At 49.4% G+C, this 20883-nt stretch overlaps 1 protein-coding gene across 5 annotated transcripts; it reads right to left on the bottom strand.

The window, feature by feature from the left end:
- Window positions 1-767: 767 nt before the first annotated feature.
- LOC119857002 (interferon-induced very large GTPase 1-like) lies at window positions 768-20065 on the bottom strand. Of its 5 annotated transcripts, XM_038405218.1 has the most exons (8): window positions 19861-20065; window positions 18551-18835; window positions 16853-17437; window positions 14825-15125; window positions 11601-12089; window positions 10982-11044; window positions 6644-6811; window positions 768-5665 (listed from the first exon to the last, which is right to left on the bottom strand). In XM_038405218.1, exons 3-8 carry the CDS (start codon window positions 16865-16867, stop codon window positions 945-947), a joined length of 5757 nt encoding a protein of 1918 aa, XP_038261146.1. In that variant the 5' UTR covers window positions 16868-17437; window positions 18551-18835; window positions 19861-20065; the 3' UTR covers window positions 768-944. The 5 variants fall into 5 exon arrangements, with proteins under 5 accessions (XP_038261146.1, XP_038261148.1, XP_038261149.1 ...); XM_038405220.1 differs by lacking the exon at window positions 18551-18835; XM_038405221.1 differs by lacking the exons at window positions 16853-17437; window positions 18551-18835; window positions 19861-20065 and adding an exon at window positions 16175-16263.
- Between the last annotated feature and the right edge of the window lie 818 nt (window positions 20066-20883).

Raw genomic sequence — 20883 nt, forward strand, 5'->3', positions numbered from 1 at the left:
AATAAATGACCCACCTACCATCAGGGAAATGACCCTGCTGTATTTCTGCCCCTCGGGGCAAAGAAGCCAAGGACAGCATACAGTACAGCAGAACTCCTTTTATCTGATGTAAGTGAGACTGGGGCCAGATGGGATAATCAGAAGTACAGAGAAACCGGAGAATGGGAAAGAGCAAGGCTGCATCGCCAGCTAGTGGCCACAGGAGAGATCACCCCCTTCTGGACCTGTGCGCGCTGGTTCTCTGGTTAACATGAAGAGCCGGATTATGGGGGGCGGATAAACAGGGTTCTACTGTATAGGCAGGGCTGCTAGCACCCCCTGTAGTTAAGGTTGCCTGACACTTCCCATTATAAAGCCCTAATTTCAGTTGGGGACTTGGAGATGTAGTAAAAGAGGAGCTGGTAGTGGGGAGACTGGGGCTGATGCGGGGACATGGTGGAAGGAACAGGTCAAAATGGGTCAAGATGTGGGGGAATGGACAGATCAGTCTATGACAGGACCGCTGGTGCACACTCCCCTCAGAACCAAGGACAGAACAAGGAATCCTGAGTCTCACCATTCCTCTCCTTCAGCAAATATCTATGAAATCCACTGGCAAAATGTGTCCCTCATTGCCCTCTGCTGGCCGGTCCCCAGGGAGGATGACAACTTACTACTGCTGTCAGTTACTTGGTGAGCTTAACCGGTGGAGTGGGTGCGGGAGGATCTAAATGTTCAAGCCCTGCTGAGGAGCTATGGAGGTGTCATTATGATGCCACACAAAGGAATTGCTTTGTTTTTCCATTTATTTTTTTTAAACCTAGGTAATTGTATACAAAGAACTACATTAAAGGAGCCTTCAGGTGGCAAATTCAAGCCCTGGGAAGTAGCAAAATGCCGGGATTAAGACTGACAGTGCCCTGTTGTGAAGTTAAAGACTGTATCATAATGCAGAGAGCCTGCCTCTATTCTATGTTAAAGGCCTCTTGGATGCTCTGCAGAGCCTGCTTCTTGGTTATTTTCTTCCACTCTGTGGGGAGATCGGCAGGATCCGCTTTGTACTCTTTGGCAAACTGGTGATTGAACTTTTTGAATATGAACTTCCAATAATCGGAGGCGTTGATGCTGGGGTCCGGTTGAATGCGCCAGGTGGGGTAAAATTGGCGATAATCTTTGTAGGGATGCCACTGGAAGGCTGTGTGCAGATTTCTAAATAACAATGAAGAAACCACATCAGAGGAGCATAAAGAATATATAAGTCTCTTGCTTGTCTCATCCTTGTATCTCCCCAGCCCTTGAGGCCGATGCACTGATGCAAAATGCTCCTTGTGGTCACTGCCTCCTGCTTCACAGGGGACGTTACAGAACGGACACTGCTTCCCACAGCCAAACACGCGCTTGAAGATCTCATCCTGGGGCTTGAACTGGAGCTGTGTGAAGACCATTTCCCTGCTCAGCTCTTCCCACTCTGAGAGGGTACCTTCTTCCACCTGGGGAAGGAAGGTATTGATGTCGGCTGAGAATTGCCTGACACTGGCTGTGTTCTTGAAGAGGATCACCTCCAAACTGTCCTTGGAGATGACCAGCTCCTTGCACATCACTTGGCAAAAATGGTCCAAGAACTCAGAAACGGTGAGGGCGTCTTGGCACTCAGAGCTCTCCAGAGTGTTCTGGATTTTCTTCATTATTGTGGCTAGAACCACTCTCTCCAGCTCCTTCAAACCCCCCGTCTCTCTGTAGTGCTCAAACAGGCGTGTCTGGATCCAAGATTTGATAAACACTTCATAGTTATTGATGTATTTCACATAGTTACTGAAGTCCATCTCCTCCAGCAGCTTCTTCTGCACAGTGAACTGGAAGAAGCTCCGGCTGCCATATTCGATGCATTCTCCACTGCTGAGAAAGTTGTCCACTATCTCAATCCCGAGTCTCTTTTTCATATACTCCCACAGGGCAGGTCTCAGACACCGGTCACAGAAATCAAAAGCTCTCTTCTGGCAGGCATCCTTCTCATAATAAACGTCTCTGAAGGTGGAGAAATACTGAGGTCTCAGCTCCTCCAGGCGATGCTGAGGGTCATTCTTCTTGAGAAAGTCTTCGTGCATCTTCTGGAAAGCGCTGGCCGCCTCCCCCAGGATGTGAAGTTTTAAATCAACTTCGAAGGAAGCACTGGTGCTCATCTTCCCAATGATCTTCTCCTGAAGCCTCTCATTGATCATCCACAGCAATTCCCTGCAGTAGGTCTGGTCATAATCCCCTTGGGAGTGGACCTTCTGCCTAACGTACCTCCTACACTCCTCCACCAGGGACTTTGTGAACTCTTCCAACTCATGCCAACATTGCTGAGTTATTAACTCCATAGGCACTTTGTACCAAGCCAAGTCCATATACTCCTTCTTCATGCAGATGGGTTTGCTTTGATAGGTCAATAAGCTCTGGGCTTTATGGAGCATTTGCTTGACCAAACTCCCTCTGTTCTCCAGGTCCTTGCACAGCTGGTAGTGGATGTCTTTATGAATTTGTCGTAGGGGTAAGCTCTCCAGTGGCAGCTCTGCTAAGGTTTCCTTCCACATCTTGGCAAACTCTCTTTGCAGTTCCGTGAGCTTTAGCTCCTTGTCCCTTTCCCTGCAGTCCTGCAAGAGCCTATTCACCTTCCCTTCAATGGTTTTCATGTACCTGGCCTGCAGATGGTCTATCTTGCTCCGACCTTTCTGGATACGAATGGCCTCTTCAGATTTACAGAGCAGATAGCTCTCCAGTTCGTGCCGGAGAAATGTCACGCTCTGGAGAAAATCTTCTCTGTATTTCTCTACCAAATGAAGGTTCCCAGTTCCACTCTCGAAGTAGCTCTGTAAACTCTGCTGCATCTTCTGCTCCCCACTGTGCAGCATCTGGTGAACTTCCAGCCTTAGTTTCTCAAAGGTGTCTGGACCCAGATCGTCTGGGGATTCGTTCTGGATGGTGGTTTCGGCTTTGGACATCCAGAGGTGCATCTCCTTGCGGAAATCCCACTCCCACACCGCATACATCACAGACAGCTGGGTATAGGCCTCAGCCACCAGGCTGTTTCTGAAACTGAAGATGAAGTTCTCGTGTTTCACGGCATTCCAGAGGCTCCCCACCCACTTGATGAACTGAGGAATGTCCTTGGGGGCTCTGCGAGGTGATCGATTCCTCATGAATTCAAACAGGTATTTCTTCAGCTCACATACGCTCTCACTGTATCCCATGTTCACTGGTGCCATAGGAGGGACTCCGTGCCACAGCCCAGGGATGTACCAACTGTGCTTCTCCGGATCATAGTCCATGATGTCAGAAAATTTCATCTCCCTGCTTTGCTTTTCCATCCTCGCTGCAGCTTTGGTCATTTCATCCAGCTGCTCCAGGAGATGCTTCCTGTCCCTCATGTTTTGCTCATATGCAGACACATCACTGACGTTCTGATGCACAAACTGGCAGTTGGGTTTGTGCCCAATTTCCTCCATTCTGAGAAATGAATGGACCACAATTTGCAGAACATCCTTCATTTCGGTGGCATTCTCCATGGCCATGTTAACGATGGTTATGTCACTCAGTCCAATCACCAGTGTGGCCAGCTCATTGTCGTGTTCATAACTGTCCTCCAGCTTGGCCAGTTCCGGGGCTTTCAGGCCTTCTGTGTCTATCACCAGAATGAAATCACAGCCCAGGTCCTGCCGAAAGTTCTCTGCCACTTTAATGAGGGACATGAAGGCTCCTCGCGTACATCGGCCACTGCTCACTGCAAACTGCAGGCCAAACATGGTGTTGAGGAGGGTGGATTTCCCAGTGCTCTGCACTCCCAGCACCGTTAGAACCAGCATTCTGGACCTTCCCCCCAGCTTGGCATGGAGCTCAGTCAGAACATCTGTCACCCACTGCAGTGGGATGTTGGAGGCATCTCCATCAATCAGCTCCATGGGAAACCCTTCCAGCATCAGGTCAGCTGCTATGCCTGGGAGATGGATGAATTGCCTTTGGATGTTCCCCATGTTCCCTTCTTTCACCATTGAGCATTCAGCCTCGTAAAATTGCCCCAACTCACGCATGAAATGCTCCACCCCTAAGGAGCTGGCACAGATTAGTTCGTCCAGTTCTGCCAGCTGTTGTGCATCATCCCCTAGAGCACAACATTTCTCTTTATACTCAGTCCGGAGCCTAGAGAGGTTCCCCCTGGCGATGTGATCTAGGTGGAACTTCATCCATTTCAGGAAGTGATGTTTCTCGGCTGGACGCAATTGTCCTATCCCGCTAATAAATTTAACCATCCCACTGGTGAGGTCACACTGGTTCTGCTGCCTGCGTAGCTCCAACCACCTTTGTCTCAGCTGGGATCTGTAGTCTTCCAGAGGGACGTCCCATTGGCCTTTCATCCGGCACAGCTCTTTCTCCACTTCAGCCAAGCTCTTCCACAGATCCCCTTGGAGCCTCAGCATTTCCCTCTTGTACTTTGCCACATCCTGTATTTCTGCGGTGATTTCTTTAATGTGCTCCAATGCAGTCCGACATTCTCTACTGTCCTCCTCCACCTGGATCCCTAGCTCCCGCGCCGTCACAGCCATGTTTTGGATGCTCATGCTCTTGGGAGAGGAGGTAATGATGCCCTGTAGGGTGGATTGCAGCTTTTTCACCAGCTCCGCGCTGTTGTTGCTCTGCTCTTTCACTAGAAGTTGTGATTTTTTCATATCCAGCAGCGGGGCTAATATATTGAGGAGTCCCACCGTTTCCTTGGCTTTCCCAGACTGATTATTAAGGATGAAGTAGTATTTAGTGGCTGATCCTTGCAGAGATGATAACAGCATGTATTCTCTCTCACTGATGCTCTCAGTTAATATGAACACTGCTGAGGAGATCTCTGTTAAAAAGCTGAACTGCAGCCACTGCGACTCAATGTCTCCCCGCAGGTTTGTAACTGCAATGGGTTCTGGGAAAAGATCCAAATTCTCCCTCCCAGCAGGGAAATACCAGGAAATCTCAACCAGCCCATCTGCGATTTCCCGAGGGACATTCCCAGAATCCATGTCACGGTGAATAAAGAAATCGTGGTGCTGCTGGGAGGGGCTGAGAACCTCATTGAGGAGTTTGGACTTGGAGAAGCTGCAGCTCCCCATCCGCACAAAGGAAACGGTTGGCATTGACGTGAGCACCAGGCTCTCCTCTCTGAACCCTCTGCTCTGTGCCAGGGAGTGCGGCCTCCACTTCCTCACAATGTCCCTCATGGCCCACAGCATTAGGGTGCACTTGGAAGTGTTGAGGGCAGGTAGCAGCAGAGGGAGGGCAAACTGGCACATGGACATTTTGGACAGGATCTCCTGCTGTAGGAAACTGTCTGAGCAAATCAGAACAGCACAGAGAACATCGAGGGGGTGCAGAGAAGCCCTAGAGTTGTCTTCCCTTAGAGAAAACACAACCCCTCTCATGCCACCCTCCTCATCCTCACTTGTGTCCTCATCAGATGCCCCTTGCCAAAGGCTTGTGCTTCTGGCTGTCCCGTTCAGAGCCATGAGTTTTCTCAGGAAATGCCAAGGCAAATCTCCGAAGGTGTAAGGAGTCGAGTCCTTCAGGCATTCTGGGCTGATTTGCAGGAGATCCCTCAGTCTGAGCTTCTGGTTTCTGAACTTCTTGAGTCTCAGCTTGGACAGGACGGTCTTCAAGGCTCCTCTTCTCCCTGCAGATGTAATCAAAGGTGTCACCACACGGGATGGTGTCACAGCTCAGGGCCAGCTGCACCTTGGCCTCCTCTCAGTCTCTCTTTTCCCAAGATTTAGGCCTCAAGCCTTTACTTCCCTGGGGTGGAATCTTCCCATGCTTCCACTCACAGACCCGGGAAATATCTACAGACCCCAGCTGTGATTTCTCTGGGTCTTGAACTGGGCCTGAGCCTTGAGAGACTCAGCTACAGGTGCTGAGACCAGTGTGTGAATACAGGGACGGACACCAGCCTTGCTAAATGCCAGATCGTTTAATCTCAATGGAGGGGACCAAAATCTATGAGCTGGACAGGAAACAGAAAGCAGGACTGACTCAGCTGTGGGTGTGGAATGCATTGAGCAGCCACTGTGGTGCTGTTGCTACCGGGCTTAAATAGGGACCTGTGAGCCTTTTGTCCAATCAGGGAGCACAGTCACTTAGTGTGGGTTTATTGGGCCCATCTGAGCTCACTGGGTTGGTAGGTCACCATGCCCAGAGCCAGCTGGGTTCCTGACACTGGAGAACTGCCTGTGTTTCCATTGGCCCAGAAACAATTAATTTCCCCTCAGAATTTTTGTTCATAGAGGATTTTGCAGTTTGGGGGATTTGTTCTATATCTTGGGAGAAAATCCCAAATTTAGAAATCTCAGAATCCTCCACAAGATGTACTTTCCATTCCCCACAGATCTACATATAGTATTTGTAACACAATCCTGGAATCTTCCACATGCTTCACAGATGGACAATACACAGAGGGCAGGCTGTAGCTCGGGTGCAGGTGTACAGAGATGGAGACGCTGGATGGAACAATCACAGGAATGTGGAGGGCCCTAATTGACTTTCTCATTGGCCAACTCAGCAAGTGGCGAAGGATGGAATGGGCCATGGAGACCCAGCTCCTGTTTCACCACCAGGGCAGGGGGACCTGGGTTGGGAGATGTTGTTTGGACTCTACCTGCATGAAATTTGTTGGGAAAGGTCTCTGGAACCTCACTTCCACTTCTGTCCACTGACACAGCATCTCCTCGTGTCTCGGCTCTGCTCCTCTCCACCGACATGGCAACTCCTGGTGTCTCAGCTCTGCTCTCTGGCATGGAGACATCCGAGTCTGGGGTCACTCCATCTAAGGATCCAGAAGAGAAGCCTGCTCAGACCTTCCCATTGCCCTGTGTCCCACAGTTCCACTCTAGGTGAGGTGAAAGCACAGGACTGAGAGACAGAGCATGAAGCAAGGCAGAGCCATGGAATAGGGGTTGTGTCTGCTGGCTCCCATGCCAATGCTTCAGTTCAGGGCTCCCGTCACCATGGTGTCTGGGCTGCAAACAGAGCTGAAAACGTGGCAGTTGGTGTGGAAATTTGTAAGGGAGTTTGGGGAAGGGGTGGGGTGTTCTGTCATTGTTTTGGGGTTTGTTTAGTTGTTTTTTTTTCTTTTGTTTTTGTTTTTTCCTTGACAGGAGCTTAGGTAGGAAGGTTATGACAGATACAGAGGCAGCAGTGGTAGTTAGCCAAGAAATGGAAGAAACAGTGAAGAAGACAGGATGTGCAAGTTGTGGGATGTACATTATCCTGAAACGAGTACCCGAAGAGAGCTTCATTTGGATGAAGTGCTACCTAATAGAGCTGATGGAAGAGAAGATCTGAGGTTTGGAGATGCAGATAGATGCTATGGTGGAGTTTCAAAGGGGATTCGAGCAGATGATGGAGGGAAGGCAAGAGGAGGCTGAAGGGAAAAGTCAAGACTGGCAGATGGAAGCTCAACTGGAGGTATGCTGCCAGAGGAGGAAAGTGGTCAATGGAAGCATGTGACTAAAAGAATTAGGCAGAGGAAAAGACCCGCTAGTGAAGGAGAAATAGAGGTCTGGACCAGGTTTCCTGAGCTGGAATATGAGAAGGGGAACAGCAGGCAGTAAAACAAGATGGTAGAACAAGGAAGAAGAGAAGAATGGCTAGTCCTACATGAAGAGGGGGAAGAATCAGTGGAGATAGCCAGAGTTTGGAGCCCAAGTGGACAGAGGATGATTCTCAAAAGATTGCAAGAGAGAACAAGAGACTTACAGCCAGAAAGAACAGGAGGAAGGCCAGAGAATCACACCAACTTAAGGAAGAGGCAGGTCTACGTGATTGGTGACTCCTTACTAAGAAGAATAGACAGGCCTATCAGCTAAGCTGATCCTGAGAGCAGAGGGGTGTGCTCTCTGCTGGGAGCTAAGATACAGGATGCAGACCTGAGGCTGAAAGTATCCTAATGGGAGCAGGAAAGAATCCACTGATTGTCCTTCATGTGGGAACAAATGATACTGCTAGATTCTCACTGGAATGCATCAAGGGTGACTATGCCAGGCTGGGGAAGACGTCTAAAGAAATGGAGGCTAAGGTGATCATCAGTGGGATTATACCTGTCCCTAGAGGAGGAGACCAAAGGCAAGACAAGATTATGATGGGCAACAGATGGCTCAAGCAGTGGTGCTATCAGTAGGGCTTTAAAGGGTATGTGCTATCTGATAGATTTCTTCACCAAACCATCGCTGAACCTGCAAGAGATGATGCCATTTTAGATATGGCATTGGTGAGTAGTCAGGAAACTCCTAGAACAGCTGGTTCTATCTTGGTTCGAGTTTAAACTAAATAGAAGGATAAGCAAAAATAGGTCGGCAACTAGGGTCCTTGATTTCCGAAGGGCAAACATTAAAAAATAAAGGGAATTAGTTAGGCAAGTGGACTGAACCAAAGAACTCAAGGATCTGAATATGAAGGTGGCTTGCAATTACTTTAAGTCAAAGTCGCAGAAACTATCTGAAGCCTGCATCCCAAGAAAAGGGAAAATAATCGTAGGGAAGGATTGACCAAGACCAAGCTAGGTGGGAAAGCATCTGACACAGGTGATTAAGAGAAAGCTGAAAGCCTACAAGGAATGGAAGAGGGGATGGATCTGCAAGGGAACAGCTTAATGGGACTAAACTGGGATGGGTTTGGATAATCACCGTCCAAGAATATTAAAGGAACTGGCGCATGAAATTGTAAGCACAATTGCAAGGATTTTCAATGAATCTGTAAACTCAGGAGTCATACCACGAGGATTTCTAAGGTAGTACCTAATTTTAAGAAAGGAAAAAAATGTATTCTAGGAAACTGTCAGTTAAACAAAACTTGTATGCAAGGTCTTGAACAAATTTTGAAAGAGAAAGCAGTTAAGGACATAGACGTAAATGGTAATTGGGATAAAATATACCATGGTTTTATAAAAGGTAGCACGTGCCAAACCAACTTGATCTCTTTATTTCAGATAACTGATTATCTAGACAAAGGAAATGCAGTAAATCTAATCTATCTGGATGCCAGTAAGGCATTTGATACAATTCCACATGGGAAATTATTAGTTAAATTAGAGAAGATGGGGATTTTATTTGAGAATTTAAAATCAGATGAGGAACTGGTTAAAAGGGAGACTACAATAGGTGGTACTGAAAGGTGAATTGTCGGGCTGGAGTGAAGTTACTAGTGGAGTTCCTTAAGGCTTGGTCTTGGGACCAATCTTATTAAACATTTTTATTAATGATCTTGGCAAAAAAGTGCTAATAAAACTTGAGGATGACACAAACTTGAGAGGTATTGCCAATCTGGGGTAGTACCAGAATATCATACAAGCAGATCTGGATGATCTTGAAAACTGGAATAATAGAAATGGGATGAAACTGAATAGCGCAAAGTGCAAGGTCATGCATTTAGGGACTAACAACATGAATTTTTGCTATACACTGGGGATGTACCATTTGGAAGCGACAGAGGAGGAGAAAGACCTGGGTATATTGGTTGATCAGAGGATGACTATGAACCACCAGTGTGATGCAGCCGCAAAAAAGGCGAATGCAGTCCCTAGCATGCATCCAGCGAGGTATTTCCAGTAGAGACAGGGAAGTGTTAGTACCATGGTATAAGGCACTGGTGAGACCTCGTCTGGAACACTGTGTGCAATTCTGGTCTCCCATGTTTAAGAAATATGAATTCAAACTGGAACAGGTGCAGAGAAGAGATACTAGGATGATCTGAGAAACGGAAAACCTACCTTAGGAGAGGAGACTCAAAGAGTTTGGTTTGTTTCGCCTAACCAAAAGAAGGCTGAGAGGAGACATGATTGCTCTCTATAAATACACCAGAGGGAAAAATACCAAGGAGGGAGATTTCAGAGTAGCAGCCGTGTTAGTCTGTATCCGCAAAAAGAAAAGGAGTACTTGTGGCACCTTAGAGACTAACAAATTTATTAGAGCATAAGCTTTCGTGAGCTACAGCCGAATTATTTAACTTAAGTGCCAATGTTGACACCAGAACAAATGGATATAAACTGACCATCATCCAGTTTAGGCTTGAAATTAGATGCAGGTTTCTAACCACCAGAAGAGGGATGTTCTGGAACAGCCTCCAAAGGGGAACCGGGGGGGATGCAAAAAACCTCACTGGTTTCAAGGCTGAACTTGATATGTTTGTGGAGGGGATGGTATGATGGGACTGCCTACCATGGCATGTAGCCAGTCTGCAAACGCTAGCAGCAAATATTTCCAACGGCCAGTGATGGGATACTAGCTGGGGAGGGCTCTGAGTTACTACAGAGAATTCTTTCCCAGGTATCTGGCTGGTGAGTCTTGACCATATGCTCAGGGTCTAATTGATCACCAGGCTTGGGGTAAGCAAGCAATTTTTTCCCAGGGTCAGATTGGCAGAGACTCTGGGGTGTTTTTTTTAAATTTTTTTTTGCCTTCCTCTGCAGCATGGGGCATGGGTCACTTGCAGGTTTAAACTAGTGCAAATGGTGGATTTGTGACGTCTTTAAATCATGATTTGAAGATGTCAGTAACTCAGCCAGAGGTTAGGGGTCTATTACAGGAGTGGGTGGGCAAGGAGGCTTTCAATGTGCAGGAGGTCAGACCAGATGATCTGATGGTCCTTTCTGGCCTTAAAGTCTACGAGACACATACAGCTAATTCCATTCATCAGAGATCAAACCTCTAACCCTGTGAGGAACTGAACCAAACCAGGACCAAATCCTTCCCAGAGAATCCCTCCAATCTTGCCCCCCACATCTGTTCTTCTAAAATCCCATCCACCAAACCGCAATAAGACTAGTACCCAGGAGCCCAGACTCTCAGTGTCCCCTTCTCCTAACACTCTAGAACCCTGGAGTCCTGATTCCCAGTCCCCAACTGCGCTATCCTACTAGACCATAGTCTTTCCCTTTCATCCTTGAAGAGCTTCCAAAGTTGACCTTGAGATGTCAGTGGGATCTGAGTATTGACCCTACCTTCAATATTCCCTTTTCCTTCAGCGGTCTTTCCTTCTCCATGGCTGGGGATATTTCCAGACCCTACAAAGCAAAACAAGTGAAAGTCTCTTAAGCTCATGTAGGAGCCTATAGATCTGGGCCATAGATCTTGTCCAGCCTAGGGTTTCAAGTGGCAGCCTTAGATTCTTGCTTCATCTCAGGAACCCCTTCGAAAACTGCAGACTACCTGGAGTTCTACCTTAGCCCCTGCTGAAATGATAGAGGGGGAACCAAGCTTGTAGCTGGAGCCACTGAAATTGAGCTCAAGGTTCTAAGCAATGTGAAGTGGTTTCTGGTTGAGTTGGCCTGGTTCAATGGACCTAATTAGAAGAAGTACCTTTTTCCCTCCCAGGATGTTCACAAGCAATAGTTTCTGTTTGGGTTCATGCAGCCAGAATCACCTTCTGCTCTTGCAAGGGGTCCAAACACTCAGAAACTAGATCCTTCCTGCATCCCAAATCTAGCACAGCTTTCTCTCTGTCCCTGTCCATACAGTCCTGAGGAGAACCCTCCTGAGGTTCTGTGCCCAGTACAGGACAATCATAAATACTTCTTAAGCATTGCCCTACAGGGGCAAGTCTAGAGACCCGTCCTGTACCTTTGAAATCTGCTCTCTCCGAGGACACAGCAGCTGCATCCTTCTCTGAGGATCTGGCACCTCCTGGACTCTCTGGATCATTCTTTGAAGGTAAAGCATTTTCTGAATTTTCAGGTTCATTCTTTATTGGGGTTGTCGCAGAATTTGGTGTCACCAGTCCCTTCCCTGAGGACAACACGGCTTCTGCCTTCTCGGGTTCTTCCAGCTTCTCTGGATCATTCTTCTCTGAGGATGTGGCATCTTCTGAGTTCTGTGGATCAATCTTCCCTGACGATGGGCTACCGTCTGAATTTCCTAGATCATTCTCCTCATGCGGTAGAGCGGTTTCTGGATTTTCTAGATCATTCTTCTCTAGGGACGTGGCACCTCCTGGATTCTCTAGCTCATTTTTGCCCAAGGTTACAGCATCTTGTGGGTTTTCTGCTTCGTTCTTCTTGGAGGATGTGCCACTTTCCGGATTCTCTGCATCATTTGTCCGAGTTACGCACCCTGCAAAGGGACAACAAATAGACATCTCCTCAGTGCCTTACAGATTTCTTTGCAATTCCAGGAACTTTCTTGGACAAGAGAGAAAGGAGATGGGTGTTTATGTGACCATCGCTTACATCACCCTATATCGGAAACCTACTGACCGCTATTCCTACTTACATGCCTCTAGCTTTCATCCAGATCATACCACACGATCCATTGTCTACAGCCAAGCTCTACGATATAACCGCATTTGCTCCAACCCCTCAGACAGAGACAAACACCTACAAGATCTCTATCATGCATTCCTACAACTACAATACCCACCTGCTGAAGTGAAGAAACAGATTGACAGAGCCAGAAGAGTACCCAGAAGTCACCTACTACAGGACAGGCCCAACAAAGAAAATAACAGTACGCCACTAGCCATCACCTTCAGCCCCCAACTAAAACCTCTCCAACGCATCATCAAGGATCTACAACCTCTCCTGAAGGACGACCCATCACTCTCCCAGATCTTGGGAGACAGGCCAGTCCTTGCTTACAGACAGCCCCCCAATCTGAAGCAAATACTCACCAGCAACCACACACCACACAACAGACCACTAACCCAGGAACCTATCCTTGCAACAAAGCCCGTTGCCAACTCTGTCCACATATCTATTCAGGGGATACCATCATAGGGCCTAATCACATCAGCCACACTATCAGAGGCTGTTTAACCTGTGCATCTACCAATGTGATATATGCCATCCTGTGCCAGCAATGCCCCTCTGCCATGTACATTGGTCATACTGGACAGTCTCTACGTAAAAGAATGAATGGACACAAATCAGACGTCAAGAATTATAACATTCAAAAACCAGTTGGAGAACACTTCAATCTCTCTGGTCACTCGATTACAGACCTAAGAGTGGCTATCCTTCAACAAAAAAGCTTCAAAAACAAACTCCAACGAGAGACTGCTGAATTGGAATTAATTTGCAACCTGGATACAATTAACTTAGGCTTGAATAGAGACTGGGAATGGATGAGTCATTACACAAAGTAAAACTATTTCCCCATGTTATTCCCCCCCCCCACGCCACCTCACCCCCCACTGTTCCTCAGATATTCTTGTTAACTGCTGGAAATAGCCTACCTTGCTTGTCACCATGAAAGGTTTTCCTCCTTTCCCCCCCCTGCTGCTGGTGATGGCTTATTTTAAGTGATCACTCTCCTTACAGTGTGTATGATAAACCCATTGTTTCATATTCTCTGTGTGTGTATATCAATCTCCCCTCTGTTTTTTCCACCAAATGCATCCGATGAAGTGAGCTGTAGCTCACGAAAGCTTATGCTCTAATAAATTTGTTAGTCTCTAAGGTGCCACAAGTACTCCTTTTCTTTTTTCTAAACATTCATATGATCCTTCATGCTTCAACCACCATTCCAGAGGACATGCTTCCATGCTCATGATGCTCATTAAAAAAATAATGCGTCAATTAAATTTGTGACTGTACTCCTTGGGGGGAGAATTGTATGTCCCGTGCTCTTTTTTACCCACATTCTGCCATATATTTCATGTTAAATATTAAATGTTAAAGCAGTCTTGGATGATGACCCAGCACATGTGTGTTTTAAGAACACTTTCACTGCAGATTTGAAAAAAACACAAAGAAGGTACCAGAGTGAGATTTCTAAAAAATAGCTCCAGCACTCGACCCAAGGTTTAAGAATCGGAAGTGCCTTCCAAAATCTGAGGGATGAGGTCTGGAACATGCTTTCAGAAGTCTTAAAAGAGCAACATTCCGATGCAGAAACTACAGAACCCGAACCATCAAAAAAGAAAATCAACCTTCTTCTGGTGGCTTCTGACTCAGAAGATGAAAATGAACATGTGTCGGCACTGCTTTGGATTGTTATCAAGCAGAACCCATCATCAGCATGGAAGCATGTTCTCTGGAATGGTGGTTGAAGCATGAAAGGACATATGAATCTTTAGCGGATCTGGCACATAAATGTCTTGCAATGTCAGCTACAACAGTGCCATGTGAATGCCTGTTCTCACTGTCAGGTGACATTGTAAACAAGAAGCAGGCAGGATTATTTCCTATAAATTGTAACCAACCTTGTTTACCTGAGTAATTGGCTGAACAAGAAGTAGGACTGAGTGGACTTGTAGGTGCTAAAGTTTTACTTTGTTTTATTTTTGAATGCAGGTTTTTTGTACATAATTCTACATTTGTAAGTTCATCTTTCATGATAAAGAGATTGCACTACAGTACTAGTATGAGGTGAATTGAAAAATACATTTCTTTTTGTTTTTACAGGGCAAATATTTGTAATAAAAAATAAATATAAAGTGAGCACTGTACACTTTGTATTCTGTGTTGTAATTGAAATTAATATATTTGAAAATGTACTAAACATCCAAATATATTTAAAATAAATGGTATTCTATTGTTAACAGCACGATTAATCGTGTGATTAATTGCAATTAATTTTTTAAATCGTGATTAATTTTTTAAATTGCTTGACAGCCCTAGTTTCAAGGAATGTTACAGACATGCTGAGGTTGATCTGTTAGGAAAACCCCACTGAGAGCCTGGGACACAACCCAGGAGTCCTGACTCCTAGCTTCCAGCCCCCACTCTAACCATTGGTCCAACCTGTCACCAATACGCAGTTACGTCGCAATATCTCCTGGCTACATTTTATGTCTCTTCTACAGAATCCCGCTAAAAACTGAAATGACTCAGAAAGCCCCAACTCACGGCGTGCTGGGGGTTGTAAATCCGGCAGGAAGTCTGGGAAGAGGCTCTGCAGACACTCCAGGAACTGCTCACAGCCGTGCTCTCCCTTCCTCTGGATCTTTATCAGCAGCCTTCGGATCCTCTCCCTGGGCTCCGAGAGCTTTTCCAAGGCTTCGTACTCCTCCTCGGTGACTATCCCCAGTGAGGCCACTTCGTCCAAGACTGGGTCGGGGGTTGTTAGAAGGAGGGCGATGAGTCGCTCCCGTTCCCGGCGGATCGTCTCAAAGGCCATTGGGCCCAGGTCCCCAGGGCTGGGCAAGGGCTTTGCAGAGAAAAGACTTCAGATTGTGTTTGTAACTCCCGAAAAACCACACGCAACTCATCCACTGCAGCACCATGCCTCCTAGCCCCGCACTGGGGCAATGGAGACAGCCCTGGCTGCCAGGGGAGAGCGCCCTCCTACTGAGCCCCTGCCCCACTCCCTGCAGCACTGCACCCCCTAGCACTTCACTGGGGCACTGGATCTAGCCCTGACTGCCAGGGGAGAGTGCCTCCCTACTGAGCCCCTGCCCCACTCCCTGCAGCACTGCACCCCTAGCGCCGCACTGGGGCACTGGATCTAGCCCTGACTGCCAGGGGAGAGCGCCCCCTACTGCGCCCCTGCCCCACTCCCTGCAGCACTGCACCCCTAGCGCCGCACTGGGGCACTGGATCTAGCCCTGACTGCCAGGGGAGAGTGCCCCCTACTGCGCCCCTGCCCCACTCCCTGCAGCACTGCACCCCTAGCGCCGCACTGGGGCACTGGATCTAGCCCTGACTGCCAGGGGAGAGCGCCCCCTACTGCGCCCCTGCCCCACTCCCTGCAGCACTGCACCCCTAGCGCCGCACTGGGGCACTGGATCTAGCCCTGACTGCCAGGGGTGAGCGCCCCCTACTGCGCCCCTGCCCCACTCCCTGCAGCACAGCGCCCCCTAGCGCCGCACTGGGGCACTGGATCTAGCCCTGACTGCCAGGGGAGAGCGCCCCCTACTGCGCCCCTGCCCCACTCCCTGCAGCACTGCACCCCTAGCGCCGCACTGGGGCACTGGATCTAGCCCTGACTGCCAGGGGAGAGCGCCCCCTACTGCGCCCCTGCCCCACTCCCTGCAGCACAGCGCCCCCTAGCGCCGCACTGGGGTATTGGGGCCATTCCTGGCCGCCGGGGACAGCGCCCCGTCCATAGGGTAACATGGGGGTCAGGCTGGGAAGGGTCCCAGGCAGGAGGAGGCTGGTTTTCTCCCCCGCCCATTCCCCGATCCCACAACCCTCTCTCTGGCCCCGCTCCAGCCCCAGGGCCCCGCACCCCAGCGGGCCCCGCGGGAAGGAACTCACAGCTGAGGGGAAGAAACGACCCTTCCCTCCTGCAGCCGGCTTGTGTCGGGCTCCGTTCACACGACCCGGTTCCAAGAAAACGAAACTGAAACCGGAGCTGGCGCGGCTGATTGGTCCTGCCCCTTCCTCTCATCGCTCCCCCCCCCCAGATCCCTGCCGCGTGGGCTCAGCCCTCCCCCCTCCAGCAAGGTGGGGTCCCCTCTCTGCATGGCCCCCTCCAGCCTGGGTATCCTGGTGAAACAGCTGCTTGAACCAGACCCCAGTTCCCTGGTTCAGGGCAGGGGGACCCCGGTGAAAGTGGGCGGGGGGGGGGGGATTCTCTGCCCTGGGCTACACAGGTGTAGGGTGACCAGACAGCAAGTGTGAAAAATTGGGACAGTGGGTGCGTGGGGGTAATAGGAGCCTATATAAGAAAAAAGCCCCAAATATCGGGACTGTCCCTATAAAATCGGGACAAATGGTCACCCTACACAGGTGGGGGGGGGGGGAGGGCACGTGAGCTAGTGCAGAGAGGGTCGCAAACTTGTTGTTGTTGGTGGTGGGCCCCTTTTCTAATGCAGTGTCAATCAGGCCCCCCCCCAACCGAGAAAGTGATTGACAAAAGTAGATGTGTCCTTCATAGAAACACCGACCGTTAGTAATGCTTTAAGAAACAGAATATACTGTAACCGGACTTACAGATGTCAGGGCCATGGGTGTCCCTGCTTCTTACTGCACAGGGCTTCTACCTTTGGGGTGATGGGTGACCAGATGTCCCGCTTTTATAGGGACAGTCCCGATTTTGGGGGTCTTTTTCTTCGGTAGGCTCCTATTACCCCCCATCCCCTGTCCCGGTTTTTCACGTTTGCGGTCTGGTCACCCTAGTGACAAGCGAACTTGTAAATCATTCTCCACTTCCAGTCGGGACCTGAACTTTGTCTTCATCGCTGTCACGGCAGAGAATGATGCTTCCCACATCTGTGTCCTTGGGAGAGGTAGCGACACATTCCTTGCTTCTGTAACTAAAACTGGGTTCTCCACAGCAACAGTCGGGCCAAACTGGCCAGGTGCCTGTTCCTGAAACTTAATTTTCAGTGTGTGGGCACAAGCTATTTTGCGGACTCTCCCCATGGCAGTCTCTAAGGACCCCCTTGGGTCCATGGACCCCAGTTTGAGAACACCCATCTAGTGCCCTCATCTCTGGGGTCTGTTCAGCACTGGATCTCGGTCGGGATCTGTGCAGCACGCGACATGAGGGGACCTGGCTGGGATCTCCATGCTGCCCTGATAAAAAAAAATGAAGAACACTCATGATTTCAAGCATCCTCCTTGGGCTGCAGAGTTAAACTGTGGGGTTGAATCCCCTCTTCTTCCATGCAGCAGTTCCCATTTCCCCTCCCTTGGTGCTTGCACTCCCACCCCCACTAACATGATCAGCTGGGGAATAGTGACAACTGCTACTGTTACATGTCATCATTAGACTCCAGAGTCAACATGGGTTGATACTATACACAGGAACACTCCTCACTTCCCCGTGTGAGCTCCCAATTGCCTCCACCACACATGGGCTCCACTCCCACCCTTTCTCCCACCCCTCTGCTGAGACCATTAGCAGTGACAGACTGAAAACTGATATTTTAAAGGGTTGTTGTTAGGCTTCAGAATAAACAGGAGTTAAATTATAGACATGAATCCTTGTTCAGACTCTCCATGGCAACTCCCAATTACCCCACCCCGCGTTGGGGTCATCCCCATGCCTTTCTCCTGTCTCATCGACCAAAATGATCAGCAATTCAATTTACACTGATGTGCCAGGTGACATCATTAGTTTCAAGAGTGAACAATCCAATGGAGACAAATGCGGCCAGTTCTCTCTGCTCAGAGCTATTATGTCTGGTTCTCTGCAGACTCAGGGACCTGTCATATGGTTGGATGATTTTCTTTGTAGCTCCCCCCCCCCCGCCCCACCTTCCAGTGAGGACTAGAGAATTAATTTGTGAAACGAAGGCTGAGGTGCTGCAGAATCTAATTATTCCACACCGGCCTCAGAGACACATCAGCCAGGCTGGGTGTTGGAGAGCAGGGGAGTGCTATTGTCCTTATGGCCCAGGGAGGATTCCAGGACTCCTGGGTTCACCTCCCCACACCCTATGTGACCATGGGCAAGTCACTGAATTGTGCTATGCCTCAGTTTCCCCTCCCTAACCTGGATTTGTCTTGTTTGTTTAGACTGTGAGTTATGAGGGTGAGGTACTGGCTCCTACAGAGCTCAGCGCCCCCATTGTGTGTGTGCTGATATCAAGGACCCTGGGCAAATCTAGAGCGACCCCACTGACACCAATGGAGTCAGGGCTGGTTTCTGATCTCAGTGACCGTAACAAACTGTGTCTTTCTTACCAGCAGCAACTGTGGAATTTGCCCCCCATGCTCCGCATCAGTCACTGAACTGTGAGTCAGAAATCCTGCGTTTGCCCTTTTGCCTGCTTCTCCGCTGTCTGCCATCGCGATGCCTCGTCCCCTCCCGGTGTCACAGGTGGGAGCGCTTTGTACGGAAACCGTCGTGTGAATTGGAAATGTGTTGCCCTCCCTTCACCCGCTGATCCTCTCTCACGCTGAGCTGCCTCATTACAGCACCTCAAGTGGCAAGCGATTGGCTGGTTTGGTGGCTTTCCATGCCCTAAGCTGCGCATAGACAGACAGACACACGGACTCTGGCAATTGGTACGGCTCATTTATGATATATAATGAAAACTTGAATAGAGCTCTCTGCATTCAAATCTGCTCAAACCACCAGACCCCACTCCCCTCCAAGTGCCGGGGACAGAACCCAGGAGCCCTGGCTCCCCACCCACCCTGCTCTAACTACCAGACCCCACTCCCCTCCAAGTGCCGGGGACAGAACCCAGGTGCCCTGGCTCCCCACCCACCCTGCTCTAACCACCAGACCCCACTTCCCTCCGAGTGCCGGGGACAGAATCCAGGAGCCCTGGCTCCCCACCCACCCTGCTCTAACCACCAAACCCCACTCCCCTCCGAGTGCCAGGGACAGAACCCAGGAGCCCTGGCTCCCCACCCACCCTGCTCTAACCACCAAACCCCACTCCCCTCCGAGTGCCGGGGACAGAACCCAGGAGCCTTGGCTCCCCACCCACTCTGCTCTAACCACCAGACCCCACTCCCCTCCAAGTGCTGGGGACAGAACCCAGGAGCCCTGGCTCCCCACCCACCCTGCTCTAACCACCAGAGGAACCATTACATCCACACTGTTGACCTCCCCTCTCGGTTTTTATCCAATATCCATCGGCCCACTGTGTAATAACACAGGAGCTCCTTCCCACAGGACGCCTATAGAGATCAGATTGGTTTCGGGTAAAACAAAACACTCCCTGAGTGAGCCCTGCAACTGGGTACTCCTGATCCTGGTAGGTAGCTTGCTGCAAAGAGATCTTATCCCAGAACGGTGAGTCCGTTCAGTTTCTACTTTCCTGCTCTTTGGTGGCGGCTAATTCTGCTAGGGTTAAGGGCAGCATGACAAGGGGCACTCCTGTTCTGGGGGAAAGTGGAGTCGGAGCACACACCCAGCAATCAGTTTGGTTTGTTAAAGTAGCAACATGGAGCGCAAGTAAAACAAAGGAAGTATGTTCCCGATATGCACGGTTTAGAAATAACAGCATAGAAAATAACAGGGTTACACAATTAATTATTACCGGGGTCCTCCCGGTCCAGGGTTTCCAGTTTTTGAGTGGGCCCATTTTGGCACTAAGGTGCCCTCTGCTTGTGTCTCTAAAACAGTAACTTTAGCCCGAGATCGTCACTAGATGAGGAGTCAACACGGTGGACGGTCCACGGCTCTGCTGATGAAGGGGTGGGTACTGCCTTCAGACGCGAGTGATGGATCCAGTTCTTGTGTCCCTCGACCTTCGTATGGGAGATCAGCAGGACAATGTAGGGTCCTTTCCACTTTTCCTGGAGAGGCTCGTCTTTCCAGGTGCGAACAAGCACAGAGTCGCCGGGCTGCAAGGAGTGGATGGGAGAGTCCAAGGGAAGAGGCTGGGATTTTTTAGTATATCTGTGAAGAGACAAGAAAACAGCAGACAGGGAACACATATACCGAGACAAAAAACCATTACCCAGCTCCCACTCCCCTGACAGAACCGGTATGCCATTCATAGGCCATACCCTCCCAAACATAATTTCAAAGGGACTAAGCCCTAATCTACCCTTTGGGAGAGAGCGGATGCAGAGCAGGACGAGGGGTAAGGCATCAGGCCATCGCAGGGAGGCTTGGCACACTTTTGAGAGATGTCGATTAAGGGTCTGATTGGTACGCTCTACTACGCCACTGGCTTGTGGTCTCCAGGGCGTGTGGAGTTGCAGGGGATCTGCAAGGCATTCGAGATGCTTTGGACGATCTTTGATGTGAAGTGTGTCCCGTTGTCAGATTCCATCCACTGGGGAAGTCCAAAGCGAGGAATGACCTCCTTAACAAACTTAAGGGTCACCGTCCTGGCAGTGCAATTGCGGCATGGGAAGGCTTCTGGCCATCTGCTGAATCGATCCACTAAGACAATGAGATATTTGTACCCTTGGGTCCGGGGAAACTCAGTAAAATCTATTTGCCACACCCATCCGGGGCCCGGAGTGGGTTCCAGAGCAGTGGGTGGCCCTGGGTGTCCTGGTCGGGGGTTATTTTTTTGACAGACTAAGCAGTCTGCCTGTACCTGGGTAGC

The sequence above is a fragment of the Dermochelys coriacea genome, chromosome 6 (genome assembly GCF_009764565.3).
Source record: "Dermochelys coriacea isolate rDerCor1 chromosome 6, rDerCor1.pri.v4, whole genome shotgun sequence".
NCBI lineage: Eukaryota > Metazoa > Chordata > Testudines > Dermochelyidae > Dermochelys > Dermochelys coriacea.